Consider the following 14479-nt stretch of genomic DNA (forward strand, 5'->3'; position numbering starts at 1 on the left):
GATCAAACTGGTGTGACAGTCTAAATTTATCTCCTAATTTAGTTCCTAAATAGTCTAATATGTTCCTCTCAGTGGAAGTCTACATTGAAGAAATGCAGTCTATGGCTATCCATGAAATCATCTCTTACATGCTTAGAAATTAATGCAAATTGATTACAGAATGATGCAACCGCAGATGTACAGCACTTTATTAGTGCAACCAAGTAACAATGATGGACAACTCTCATCTCAGCTTTCTCTTTTCTCAAAAAAATATAACATTGGCTAAGTAAAAAACAAAAGAGCCAGCAAAGGACTCTGGAAGCTGCCTTACTGAAATAAATAAATAATAATAATAATCAGAGGATCAGTGCATTGATTGACCTAAATAGAACTGAATGACAAAAAATGGCCACAAATGTTGAATGGGGATGTGTTTTTTTAACCGTGTCAAGTCGCACGCAGTCATGTTGGAATCATTTTCCAGGACATTTTACTTTTTCTACCAGTTTTCCAGGTGTTTTCCAGGACTGGAAAACTGGTCAACTGTTTTCCAGGTTTTCCAGGACGCGTGGGAACCCTGAGAAATAACAAATCCCTCCCAGAATCAGGCAAAACACACAAAAAAAGAAACTCCTTTACCGTTGAGCCATTTGGAGTTGTACTGCGCCGTCCTGAGAGGAGGCATCCCGCCCATACTGCGGTAGATGACGGGGTCACGTCCGGAGAAGTCGATGACGGTGGCTGCATAAAGCTCACCGCTCTCTGTCACCACCGCTGTGGAGTTATGGCGTGGGTCATATGGACAGCGTGCAACACCGTTCACCCGCTCCAGCATGCTGCTCAGGTTGCCCACCTACAGGAAGGAACAGACAGAGAGACAAACAGAGGGATTGGTGGGATTGTTGCTGATTTTGTAGAGCTTTTATCACGCACAAACACATGCTTCGACGTACCTCTCGGCTTATACAAAGCGGCTGAAAAGCGTTGGTACCACACGTCATGACCTCAGTCTTGTTCACTAGCAGGACTCTGATGTAGTTCTGACATTCAATCTGAAGAAAAGTGGGTGAAGACGAAAAAAGCTTTTAAAAACGTACAGTGGAGCAAAGAAGAGCTGAAGTGTCAGGATAAATATTCTTCAACATTTTGCAAAGAAGAAATATTGCACAAAGTTTTCTGATATCTGACTGGCAAGCAACCAAAGTAGAGCAATTCAGCATCTGCAGTTCTTGCTCTTGTTAAGCCTATTGTTCAAAAATAAGTATACTTTTTCAAATTGAATAGAAGTGAATTTATGGCGTTTTGACAGCGGCTGTATAATAAGTCAACAATATCTCTGAGCAAAGAGATTCAAATCTGCTCCAACAAAAGGTGTGAGATAGATTTATTGGTAATGAAACATTTTATGCAAGTATCTTTTTTTTTTGTAAATGGTGGTGCTTTGTGTTGCGGAAAAAGAACTGAGGTAATTGCAGTGACACAGGTTTCCAAAGAGGATTGATTGTCTGTTTTGTGTATTAGGATTCATCCCTCTCTCTGTCAGCTTTGTGAGAGGTAGAAACGATGCTGCAATCAGTTCTTAGCTGATCACAGTGTTCACTTTGAAAGGAAGCCTTTTTGTGTGCCTCACTATCTCGCCCTGCTCTTTTTTTGTGTGCACATTTTCCTCTCTGTCCCTTTGCCCTCTCTTTTTTGCTTCAAGAAAAACAATCTGATTGAAGGTTCTGAAATAGCTGTCCTGCACAGAACCCTCCCATGAGGCCCGTAAGGACCTCCGCAACAACAGCCAGCAGATATCAAGATGGCCTCTCTGCGAGCGAGGCAGCACCCACATGAAGTGTTGTAATTGGGGGCGGCATCGGGGTTACCTCTGTTTTGCCTTTGCTCTGACAGGACCTCCTGGTTTCCTCGTCCGGTGCCCATTCTGTCGCCTGGGAAACAAAAACAAGAAGAAAAAAATCACAGGGATGACAAAGAGGCCGAGAAAGCAGTCAGCTGAGTCCTTCAGACACTACAAAACAGTTACGCAACGACTGACTGTTGCTAGTACTGTAGGCACGCACAAAAAGATGCATGAAAAAGACTTTAACCTCATTGCTGTTTGTTTATTGTGTAAACATGGCGACCAGCTCGCCAGCCAAGAGCTCATTCGAGGGTAACGGGCGAGGTACCCAACAAGGCAGCTGAAGGGCTGAGGACGGCATTAGCATGTAAATGGCTTTCTTTCCATCTTCTCCTTCTTTCTCTCTCTCTCTCTATCTCAAAAGTTTGCAGCACTCGCCCCCACCACCCTCTTTTTTCTCCTACCGGCCAATTATATTCCTGTTGATGGTTGTGTCTGGGGCTTAATTATGGATGCAGGCAGCGGCACTGCACGACTGCACTGCAAACACACTCATGCATGCGCGTACACACACGCTGTTTGGCCACCAGAGCCGCACTGGCTCCCGTTAAGAGGTTTGAGAGATGTCCCTCTCCTGGCATGAGCTGTTTGTGTGCAGGGTGCCAGAGGACCCCCTGTTGTGTGTCACTGGCCTCATTTTACTCATCCTCCTCCATCTCCTCCTCTACTCTGATCTCACTGCCCGAGTAGGAGGGTTGCCTAAACATCTAAAAGTAAAAAAAAAAAAAGTCTGTCTTTAAACGACATCAATCCATCTGAATCTCAATCTTTTTGTTGTATTCTCTTCTTTTATTTCTGAAAGTTTTTTTTTTTGTCAAGCACCAGGACAATTGGCCAGTGGGACAAAGTTGTGACTGAACGTTCAAAGAAACCCAAAACTGGGGCCAAAACTAAACTGGGTCAGTAGTCCAGGAAACAAATGGGAGACTTAAAAATAAAGTAATACTCAGGGTGAAATGCCAAAGCTGCTCCACAGTTTAGCTCATCTTCAACACCTTTATTTAGCCGTGCACTATCTCATTTCTCAGCACTGAATTTGTCCTGCAGCTTTATCCCTCGTGCTTTTTCTGGATCCTCATTTTACTTTAATTAAAGCTCAGCAGAAGTGACTAAACGCTGTATAGCCCCAAGACGCAACACTGGGAAAATATAGTCTTCAGTTAATCACAATTTTTTTTTAGCTCCTTGGTGCAGAGAATACGTCTCTTTAGGAAATGTAAATGGATATAAAACAGAAAAAGCACATTTAATGAGAACTTAAAAAGACTGCCATATTCTTTCAGGGGACAAAATGTTGGGTTAAGTATTGCTGAGGGCTTCTTTCTGTTTAAAGGATATAAATAAATATCTACTTTACAGCTCGTGGATATTGACTATGCTAGAAGAAGTGGAAGTTCACGATTTTGTATGATTAGCGTCTGCATAAATTGATGCTAATGACTGAAAACACCAGACTGAGCAGTTCCAGCCACAGCCTAATGAGCCTGCAAACATCTGCACATTGTCCTGGGATTGCTTTTATTGCCTTTATGCTAAGCTGATATTCATAGACATTCATGAGTGTGTGATTGTTTTCTGATTGGTCACATTGGCAGAATGCTTTGTGCTGCCAAAGCACAGCAGAGGGAAGCCACATTCTGATTCCATGTTTGATTGTTTGAGACAAATTAAAGCTCCACTAATCACTCACTGAACAGCTCCTGCCTGACACAGACAAAGCTAACAACTAGCAGGTGACAAAGCTAACAACTAGCAGGTGAAGAAAGTGGAGTGTTTGGCAGCAAAAAAGTGCAAGATTGATTTTTTTCTCAGGAGAATGTACAAACAAAACAGAAGTCGAAAAATTGACCAGAATAGTTGATCATTTTGGGAGTGATCCAAAAAGCAACACAATACTCTGAGGAGAACTTCATGATTCCCTGTACCCTTCTCCCCTCAAGTGAAGAGCCTCGGCGTCATTCTGGACAGCACTCTCTCATTCGCACCACACATTCAAAACATCACCCGGACTGCATTCTTCCACCTCCGCAACATCTCCAGACTCCGCCCCTCACTGTCCCAATCCAGCACCAAAATCCTGGTTCATTAATTTGTCACTTCCCGTATCGATTACTGCAACACCCATCTCACCGGACTCCCCACCAAACTGATCAACAGACAGCAAATCATTCAGAACTCGGCCGCCCGGATCATCACCCGCACCAAATCATCTGACCACATCACTCCTGTTCTCATCCAACATCCAGTGAGGCTCCCTGTCCCATACCGCATCCACTACAAAAACCTTCTCCTCACCTACAAAGCTCTTCATAACCTGGCCCCCACTTACCTCCGCGACCTCCTTCATGAATACACTCCCTCCCGCTCCCTCCGCTCAACCTCTGCTGGACTATTAACAATTCCACCATCACGCCTCAGTACCATGGGTGCCCGAGCCTTCAGCTGCTCAGCACCCAGACTCTGGAACTCCCTCCCCCCACACATAAGACAGTCAGACTCCATAACATCATTCAAATCCCAACTCAAAACTCACCTGTCCAAACTGGCATATTGACTCTAAACTGGACTCTCTGCACCTCACTAGTTTTTAGTTTTTATTTATTACTTTTTGTTTGTTTGTTTGTTTGTTTTTATGATGTTTTAATGATGTATGCTTTTATGATCTGTAAGGTGACCTTGGGTGATCTGAAAGGCGCCCATAGAAAATGTATTATTATTATTATTATTTCCCATTATTTCCATTGTTGCCCAATCAAAGGGGTTGCCAAACTTGTCAGCCCGCAACCCCCAAAATATAGGTGCCAAAGACTTGTGACCCCCACTGACCCTCAAAGTGATTTAATGTGGCTTTATTTAGCTGGTCTGCAGAAAATTAGCCTACCTATATGAGCATGTGGCTGTTTCCAGTGCCGTCATGAATTCAAGGTTCAAGGATTCAAGGTTTTTTATTGCCATACCAACAAAAGCTGTTGCATGAGATGGAACAAAATGATTGATTTGATTTGATTCTCAGGTCCACAGCCACAATAAGACATTCACAATTAAAAAAAAAGAAGACAAGCAAGAGCATTAACCTGCTGCTGCTGCTGATGCTTCTGATAATTAACTGTTCACTAACCCTAAACTTAGGAGACATCTGGCAACAAAGAAGGCAGAAAACTCATTACATTTTCTTTTTTCAAGTGTTTTTTTCAAGTTTAGCTACTATTTTTGTTGATATTTTTTAACTATAATGGGTAAAATGTACATCTCACCACCCCCCATTTTTATCTCGCGACTCCCCAGGGGGTTACGACCCACTCTTTGGGAACCCCTGGTATAAACTATGGATGTAGTCTCACATCACCGTTTGGTTTCTAAAGGGGCGTTATGAAGCCCAAAGATGTTGGTCACCATATTGTCAATTCTGACTCCAACTAACTTTTGGCTAACCTAGAGAGTGTCAATGAGGTGGAGTTGTTGCTATAGCCTTCCTGCCTTGTAAACAGCTCCAACATGCCTGACTGTCAGCCAAACCAACTTTACTCTCACTCTAAGCCTTCATATAATCAAAATGGGTGAAGTTACAGAAAAAGCCAGCTCTGTACTTTAGTTATGAGTAAAAACATCAGGTAGAGACCATAATAAGTTTTCTACCAGGTTGTAAATATTTTATTTCTGCTGTAAAACTGAGGCGTTTCAGTAATGGTGCTTTCTTACTCTTAACTACCTGTATGTGTGTGCATGATGGCTGTCACTTGTTCCCCTTGTCTGATTAGTGCATGAACTGTGCGATTGAAATATGAAGCCAATGGGGAAGTGCAGCTGTACGCAAATGCAAGGTTAAACAGCAAGTTTTTCTCCAGCCTTGGGCTTTGGAACCAGCCTCAAGTGGACACTCAAGCAACTGCAGTTTCTTACATTTCTATTTTGGCTTTAATTTTTCAACACAAGAGGCTGCAGCTTGGATATTTAGAGTGCTTACTGGAATCTTCTCCTTTTTCTCATAAAAGTTGGACCTTCACACTCATAGTCATTTGGCTGCAGAGAACCTGAAAAAGTTCTGCGGTCAGTGGAAGGAGAAAAGAAAAGGCCCCCACAAACTCTTTGGACAAATAAGAGCAAACAAAGAAAACAGCTGCTTCTGTTTCTGCTTGTTGTTAGCTTTCCTTCTTGTAAATTTCTAAAAATAACCCCATGACAGTTTAGTTGGAAAAAAGATCTTATTCTAGCTCTGCATATCGTGATCCTGCAAGATCTTGTTTTGCAGGATCAGGTCTGTGATGTAAAGATTTTGAAGACTCGATGTAGGAACTGATCCACTGTTAAGGTAAAAATAAAAAAAACATTTCAACCAAACTTGTTCAAGCATAAAAAGAGTTAAAAGCCAAAGATGGAGACAATTCCTCAGCGATATATATACAGCTATGTTTTAGCTCTGTCTGTCTGTGAAGCTCCTGTAAAAGGACTCTGGTTCATATTGATAGTTACAGCTCATCTCCCCGTCTCCCACAGCAGCTACCTTCAATTAACCTGCATCATCCTGCATTGGGGAGGGAGGCAGCAGCAGGGGGACGGCTATATAAAGAAAACTGTGATTAAAATGAAACTTCAGCTCCAGACACTGCACAGGAAGCAGGCGTGGAAATAGAAAAAAGCAGACAAAACTAATGCGTTCTGCAGGAGTCAAGCTGTTAGCGCAGTCTGGACACAGACAACAACAACCTTAAATCCACTTCCCATGAGCGTGGCGGGCAAGCAGCGTGGCACCTGCCACTCAAAGAGCAGCTCCGCCCCCTCCCAGGCAGTCTATCACTCTGCCTGTTGAAATGAAAACACTGCTCCTCCGCAGCCCCCGCCTGTCAGCCCCCTGACAGCCTGGGGGACTGATGGGATGACGTCATTGTCAACACACGCACACACACACTGGGTGATGGATGCCTTTGCGATGAATCACGGCTACGGGCATTACCATCTTTTCGGCAGGGCCCCGTCTCCAAGGATCCCCATCGGCTTAACCTGCTGACCTTCACCAGAGAGTGCCCCCTCAGCCCCCTCCTCTCTGTCCATCTCTTCTTCTTCACACCCTCTGGAACAAAGCCACACTCACACTGCGCCTGTGAGAATACCAATTCTGCCTCAACCATCCTCTCTCCCTCAAATACCTTCGCTCCGTATACCAAATCCTGAATGGTCTGACCGCCATCAACAGGATGAATTAGAGCTGCAGAATGTGTGGGCAGCATACAGTGTTTAATTTTCACTCAAAGGTTCCTGTTAACAACAAAGCGACTGAAGAAAGGCGAGGAAAGTAATATTTTCACACATTGAATATTGGCGCTGAAATTGTAATTTGCAATGCAGAGATGCAGCTCAGCACGAGGTTCACTCTCTGGCAACGTCCAACAACGTAGAGTGAAGCAGAAAAACTATCAAATGTGGTTTGTAAGATTCTGAAAAGATAACATGATTAAATCAGCACAGAGTAGTTTGTCCCTTTGTTATTGTTTTGCAGAATTACCAGTTAAATCTATTCCTGCCATGGTTTAGGGTTTAAACTGCTCGGTTAAGATTTAAACGGCCCATTGGAGTACAACGGAGTACCAGGCACTTTTGGAGCTCACTTATTCCTGTAATACATCTTTTTCAATCACAAATTAAGGAACAATAAAAAGAGTGAAACTAAAAATGAAATTTTACAGCTTGGCTTGGCTTAACTCACCAGTTGCAAACTTCAAATGTTCTGCACAGAAACAAGGGTGTTTAAGTCTTTAAATCTCTTTACATCAAGTTTATTTTCCTCATAATGGACCACTCATAATCAAAATAAGACTAAAACTAATTCATGTAATCACCTAGATAGGAAAGAAATGATCTGCACCGGCCCATCGGGGAAGAGAATTCATTCCAGTCGAGAGGATGTTTATGCTGTTTGTTATTCAGATCAATAACCGTATGAACACTTCATCAAATCGGTTCTTTCTGGTTTGGGTAAAATATTTCTTACTGCACATGTCTGCCCAATGTGATGTGATCTATTAGCATACATTAAGTTCAATGACGCATCGACAGCAGTGTTTGTTAAAAACAGGAACAGCAGGGAGGAACTTCTGCTATCTATCTATCTATCTATCTATCTATCTATCTATCTATCTATCTATCTATCTATCTATCTATCTATCTATCTATCTATCTATCTATCTATCTATCTATCTATCTATTCAATTCAATTCAATTCAATTTGCTTTATTGGCATGAACAAAGACATGTTGTTGCCAAAGCACATAAGATTTATACACATACATTACATATATATTCATTACATATTATATATATTACATATTTTATATGCATAAAAACAATGGTGTCACCCATACATCTCAATGTCCTCACTGGATGCGGTATGCTTATAAAAGCTTCGCCTAAAATCAGATATTATGGGATGGTGCGTCCCTCAGGCTGTGACAGGCAGACACATATTTAGCAGCCAGAGGAGCTGCTGACCCTTCCCCCAGGAGAACTGACCGTTTCTCTTCTGGGGTTAATGATGAGAAGTTTGTTATTGAGGTTAAAGCAGCTATCTATCTATCTATCTCTCTATCTATCTATCTATCTATCTATCTATCTATCTATCTATCTATCTATCTATCTATCTATCTATCTATCTATCTATCTATCTATCTATCTATTGAAAAATTGCCCACTGACCTGCAAATGTCTATTTTAATAGACAACAACAATCTTAGAAACTCAACCAAATCTCTCAGTACACAACATTTCTACCTATCAGGTGTTATTTATTTATATATTAACATAAAACAGCATGCATCTGTTACGAGTTATCACAACTTTTAATATTTGGTAATTTGCTTTTTGTTTGTCCAAGAAATTTCTCTGAAAACCAAAAGAATGCAGCAGTTTTCCTTTTCTTTAACAAAGTACACTCATAAAACATTGGGTAATAAAATGTAATCTGTGCCTGGTTGTGTTGTCTTGATAAACTATCTGCCTTTGCATTTACACTTGCACACTTGCTCTCTTGTTCCTCATTTTTCCTCATAGGGATGTGGATTCAGAAAAAGCTTTTTAATACCAGCTGTGGTTAAGGCAGTCTTAGACGGCATGCAGTGCAGAGTCAAGTACGGCCACTGGTTATTTCTTTCATTAATGCTGGAACAGCTGCAACATTAGGAGTATTATGTAACCCTGAAACAAAAGTCACTGAACACCTCTGAGCAGTAATCAGACTTGTGTCTGAAGAATATAGTGATTAATGAGGCTCTGCTTTTAAAGCTCTTTAAGTTTACTTTGACCAATGACGGAGGTGTGTAGGAGGATGAATGCGTCATCCAGGAGTCAAAGGGTTCCTGGCACTAGATGAACGACCCTTTACATATGAGGGTTTGAAAATATTTACAAGAGCTCCAGATGTCCATGTCAGGTAAACAACAACAAAGGTTGGTGTTTTGGACTTTTAGACAAACTATCAGTGCTGTTCTGCAGAAAACAGTCTTTGTGCAAAGAGGAGATTTTTCTACATGCAAACAAGGCATTAAAATGTAGGAAACATGAAAACAAATACTTGAAATGTAAATTATATTAACGTCCCTGATGCACAAAACACCAGACAATTTAAGAGTCGTCTGCTTCTCGAGACGAGATTCAGCCATTTTTCCTGCTTGAAGAAGCCCAAGGCCACACAGTCTGTTTATTATTTCCCTTTATTTTCCAACGCATGTTAGAGTTCATTTCCATCTATTAGCAAGGCCAACAACCATGTGCTCCCTCTGCCATCAATTCCCCATCCAAACCGCAGCCTGACACCCCATTTCTCCCAATTTGGCCCCTCCTTAGACATAATAAGAATATCTTGCCCCCGGCATCCTTCTTACAGGGGGGCAGAGAGGGGGAAAACATGAATTTTTAATGGGCAAATAAAACAGCAAAAAATACAATTAGTAGCAGGAAAGAGAATTCATCACTTTTACTGCAGAGAGATGCTGGCAGCGCTCGGAAATGAATTCTATTTTTACCAGAAACAGAGAGAAAGAGGGAGAAAAAGGAGAGAGATGGCGAGCGGGAAACACTAATGAAGTAAAGAGAGTTTGTGAGAAGCGACGGCTGAAAATGTGGTCGGTTTTGAAATGTGGCGCTCTGTTGATAAGGCCAGCTCTCACCGGCACACTGCTAACAACATGTGTGACAACTAATTATAACTCATGAATATTGTAAATATGTGTGTCAGGAGAGTAATGGTTGTTTGAATAAGAGCTGTCTGCCACTTGTTACAGCAAAGATGGATTTGTATAGCAACGAGAAGGGACCTGAAGAGTGTGAGTTGGGTGTAGAAAAGTAGAAAAAAATCTAAGAAATATTCAACAACTTCTCAAACAGAGTCTGAAAAGTTAAGAGTCTGAGAACCTGCATTGACAGTAAAGCTTGTAGGTTGTCTGACATTATGTTATTAAATGCTTGAGTGAATAGAAAGTTTGACTTTCTGAGTACAGCAAAATATAAGGCATGGCAAAGAAGGTTTATTTATAAAGCTTGTCTCAGTAAGCAGGTGGTTTAAACAAGACAATTTAATAGTCACAACAAAAAAAGGTAACCATTGCAGGAGGTTACTTCAAAGCAATTATGAGGAACTGGAATTAATTCAAATTTATTATACAAAAGCAAACCAGACCCTCAGAATAAAGACTTATTTCTATGTAGGTATTTTTGATGCCTGGTACCGCTGCTGCAGAGAGAAAAAGCCTTAAATGCCAATATTTATTTTTGTAGGCCCTAAATGCTGGTCAAATGTTGTGCCTTAAGTGTAGCCCTGCCACTGGATACTAGCCTGGGCTTAAGCTCCTGGTCAGGGCAATGGTTATGATGCCATAATGCTCTACTACCCAGATGTAAACAAGCACAGATGACTAGTAGTCAGTGGCGCAGTGCACACAGTTTTGACTTGGGTGGCCAAACTGGGGCACTGACTGTTGAAGGGTTGGCCAGGTGTGGAAAACATTAGGGGCTTACCCCAAACCTAGTAGGGTTACTTCAAATAATCACATCTACTTTAACTTCTTTTTTGGGGGGCGAGAGTAGCTCAGTACATAGGGACTTGGCTTGGGAACTGAAGGGTCGCCGGTTCGAGTCCCAGCATGGGCGAGGCTTGGCAAGTGGACTGGTGGCTGGAGAGGTGCTGGTTCACTTGCCTGGGCACTGCCGAGGTGCCCTTGAGCAAGGAACCAAAACCCCCAACTGCTCTGGGTGCACTGGTTGACGGCAGTATCCTCACTCTGACATCTCTCCCTAAGCATGTTCACTGCATGTGTGCATTTTTATGTATATACAAAAAAAAACTATGTGTAGCATGTCCAAAAATAGCATCAGTGAAAAAATTGAATTTTCCCCCTGGGGATCAATAAAGTACCTTTCTTTCTTTCTTTCTTTTTATAAAATAATTTAACAAATGTTACATTTTTGCAGATTTCTAACGTTAACATTAAAAATGTAACTCAACAGAGTGTCAACATTTAAATCTGCTGAACTCTTTAAGGACTCAAAATGAAGATGATCCAAAGTCAAAGCATCAACAAAAACAATATTCAAATCCACAGAAACTACTCTCTCTGCAGCTTGCTGAAACACAGTAGCTGTTTTGAATATAAGTAATGCCTCTGACATGGCAAATAGCCAATCATGTTTAAGAATCTCAGGGTGGCCAATCAGTTTTCAGCCACTGCGAGTAGTACCCTGTCACACGGTGTGGTTTGGACATATTTTGATCCAGAAAATAAGAATAATTTTGTATGTAAGCTGTGTCTGGTAAAAGTGGTCTGTAACTTGAGTGAAGCAATACATGACCAGCATAGTCATGTGGATGTTAACCTGCAAGGAGGACTGAAAGCTGGTGGTGCTAGATCTGTTGATGTAAGCCACACTTGGAAACCAGGTGATATAATTTACCTGTAGACTCTGATCCTGCATTCATAGGACTAGGAAATGAGTCACCTCAGAACATCCTAATTTAAATAATCCTGTTCCTGATGGCCTCGTTTTCTTCTGTAGCTCATAAAGAGGGATAACTAAGAATTTCTGTGTGTGTCAAAGCCAGTTAAAACTCCTCACATTACCTGGTGTAAGATTTAGTTATCATCTATGTTAGGAGATAGTGTGTATATCACAAAACTTGAAGACATTTATCTGGGGGATTTTTTTTTTGTCAGTGTCATCTTCCTCCTCGCCATCCTGCTCCACTCCCCCACAGTTATTTCCTCTAAATATTAGCTCACCGTTGAGATAAGGAGGAAAACACCAGCATTTTCAAGCATCACGTCACCGAGGCAGCGATCATCTATCTCCAGTATCTGCTCTCCTCAAGGTGTCCTCACCTCAAAGCACCGCACTCGTACAGACTGTTGATTCTTCCTGTGTGATTTCCTTCTTCATTCACACTTCTCTGTTCTCTCCCATGTTTGTTATCTGCTATTTTAAGCCACAACCCACACCAACACACTGAGCACAAACACTCACACGGACAATTCTGGCACAAATCAGTGCCCAGGTGGTATCGAGGAGAAACACTAAAGCCACCGACGCAGCCAAACAGGAGTGATGACCTCTGCTGGGGTTCACAGGTGGAGAACTGCGCTTCATGTGCTTCTCTGACCATTTGTCAAACAGGCTGTCGATTTCAGATGATCATAAACTCCTTATTATGGTCAGTTAATGCTGCATTTCCACCATTATTTAAATCACTACAATGTCCGCTTCAGTACTGATTACAGTCAAAAGCAGACTTCCTGCTCCCTGCAGACCTTCCTCATCTTTAAAGAGCACCGACAGCACACAGTCATGACATTTTTGTTTAATGGGTGATGATTTTATGCGCCGTCTTGCCATCATCTTGACACAAATTGTTGTAAATTGCTCTTATGTTGCTCCTACACTCAAACTTTATTATCTTTATTTCCAGTTTAAACACACAGTTTGACAATGGGTCCCACAAAAGGGAAGACAGCGCTCAGCACGGCGTCTTGCATTAATTAATGCTGACAGGAGGACACTCCATGATGTCTGTAAAAGTTCTGAAAATGCAGGGCTGGTTCTGGGCTTCATTAAAGCTCTGCAGGTGTGTGTGAGTGTGTTCATTCATTTTCATTCATTCAGCATGGATAGATTAAAAGCAATGCACATTTCTGCACTGCTAGCAGCTACCGTCACAACGACTAAAACAAAGACAAGAATTTATGCAGAGTTATATCTCACACTCGGCTTTAACTCCCCCGTGGTGAGCCGCCCACACATTAAACATTCAGAAGTTGTGAGTTGTAGTGTCACTTTTATTTGCCTCCTTTGTAAAGTGTCTTTTTTTTTGGTGAGGGCCCTGCAGACAAAGTTTGGTCAACACTGTCTGAGGGCATTTGGTTTGGTGGGCTGAATATGTGTCATCATGAGCGTCTCCAATACATTCAAAGGAAGATCAGTGCTTCAGTGTGGAGTATCAGTCTGGGTCTGTTCTATGAGTCGATGTGTGGAATAGAGGTCTGGACAGAATTGCATCTACTTGAGCGCCACCAGAATATCAAAATTCAGATTGGGACTGCTGCAGTGCAACTTGAGGTGCAGTAAATGCCATATGGCTCAGAAAGGAGTGGATAACATAACCTCACACCTTAGTGAGCTCTTGTTTTAGTCACTTTTTATGCACACACACACACATCTATTTCACATTTCAGTGTGTTTAAGGTCACGTATTATGCAAAATCAACTTTTTAATGGTTCTCTACCTGAAATATGTTTCCCTGGCATGTCTACATTCTGCCCCTGTTCTGATTTCTCCACCTTTCTGTAAATGTGTGCTGAAACCAGCCGTTTCAGTTTTCAGTGTTTTTTCATACGTCATAACGCCATCCGTTTTTCATTCCCTGCACACGTGTGCTAACAAGGAGCTTAGGAGGGAGGCATGCTAGTTGTAGGCTGTCTTAATAAACACAGAGGTCGGTTTTACTCCCCACGTCTGCAGATTTGAAGATCTAGTGGATGATTTTTATTTTTCATGGAAAAGTGCTAGCGCTAGTTAGCATAGCCACATAGCTACATGTTCGTCGCTGTGTACCAAGACACACGTCGACATACTGACAAATAAAACAACAAAAAACACTAAATCTGTGACCAATCCTTCAGAAAGGTCCCGCTGCAGGCGCCTCTCCGTCAGAATCAGATTCTGGAGATTCGGAAGTAACGCAGGTCTGTGAGCAGCCGTGTATATTCAGCCAACATGTAAACATTAGATCAACGTGCTGGACAGTCGAGGCCACATCCACTTCCTGAGGGGGCGTGGTCAGAGAGCTCATTCTCATTTAAAGGCACAGACACAGAAAACAGCCTGTTCTGAGCAGGGCTGAAAAAGAAGGGTTTACAGGCAGACCAAAATCTGATTTCAAAGTGTTTTTATGAGCATAAATTTTAAAGACATGTTTTGGGGACCTCTTAGACCAATATATTTTGATGAAAAAGAGCATAATATTTCACCAAATGAAGTGCAAAAGACAGTCCCTGCAGGGTTCTTCTGGGTCTTTCATTGATCATTCAGGCCTTAAACGCCTGATTTTGTGGGAGATT

At 41.8% G+C, this 14479-nt stretch overlaps 1 protein-coding gene across 6 annotated transcripts in view; it reads right to left on the reverse strand.

Annotated features, from left to right (window-relative positions):
- The window catches only part of sema5ba (sema domain, seven thrombospondin repeats (type 1 and type 1-like), transmembrane domain (TM) and short cytoplasmic domain, (semaphorin) 5Ba), a 288051-nt gene that overhangs the window by 90892 nt on the left and 182680 nt on the right, over window positions 1-14479 (reverse strand). For all 6 annotated transcript variants that reach the window (XM_034694411.1, XM_034694409.1, XM_034694410.1 and 3 more), the window contains 3 exons: window positions 1851-1913; window positions 936-1034; window positions 622-835 (listed from right to left, as the gene is read on the reverse strand). In XM_034694411.1, coding sequence (XP_034550302.1) covers window positions 622-835; window positions 936-1034; window positions 1851-1913 — 376 coding nt within the window. The remainder of the gene's footprint in view (window positions 1-621; window positions 836-935; window positions 1035-1850; window positions 1914-14479) is intronic.

This window comes from Notolabrus celidotus, chromosome 10 (assembly GCF_009762535.1).
Source record: "Notolabrus celidotus isolate fNotCel1 chromosome 10, fNotCel1.pri, whole genome shotgun sequence".
Taxonomy (NCBI): Eukaryota; Metazoa; Chordata; class Actinopteri; order Labriformes; family Labridae; genus Notolabrus; species Notolabrus celidotus.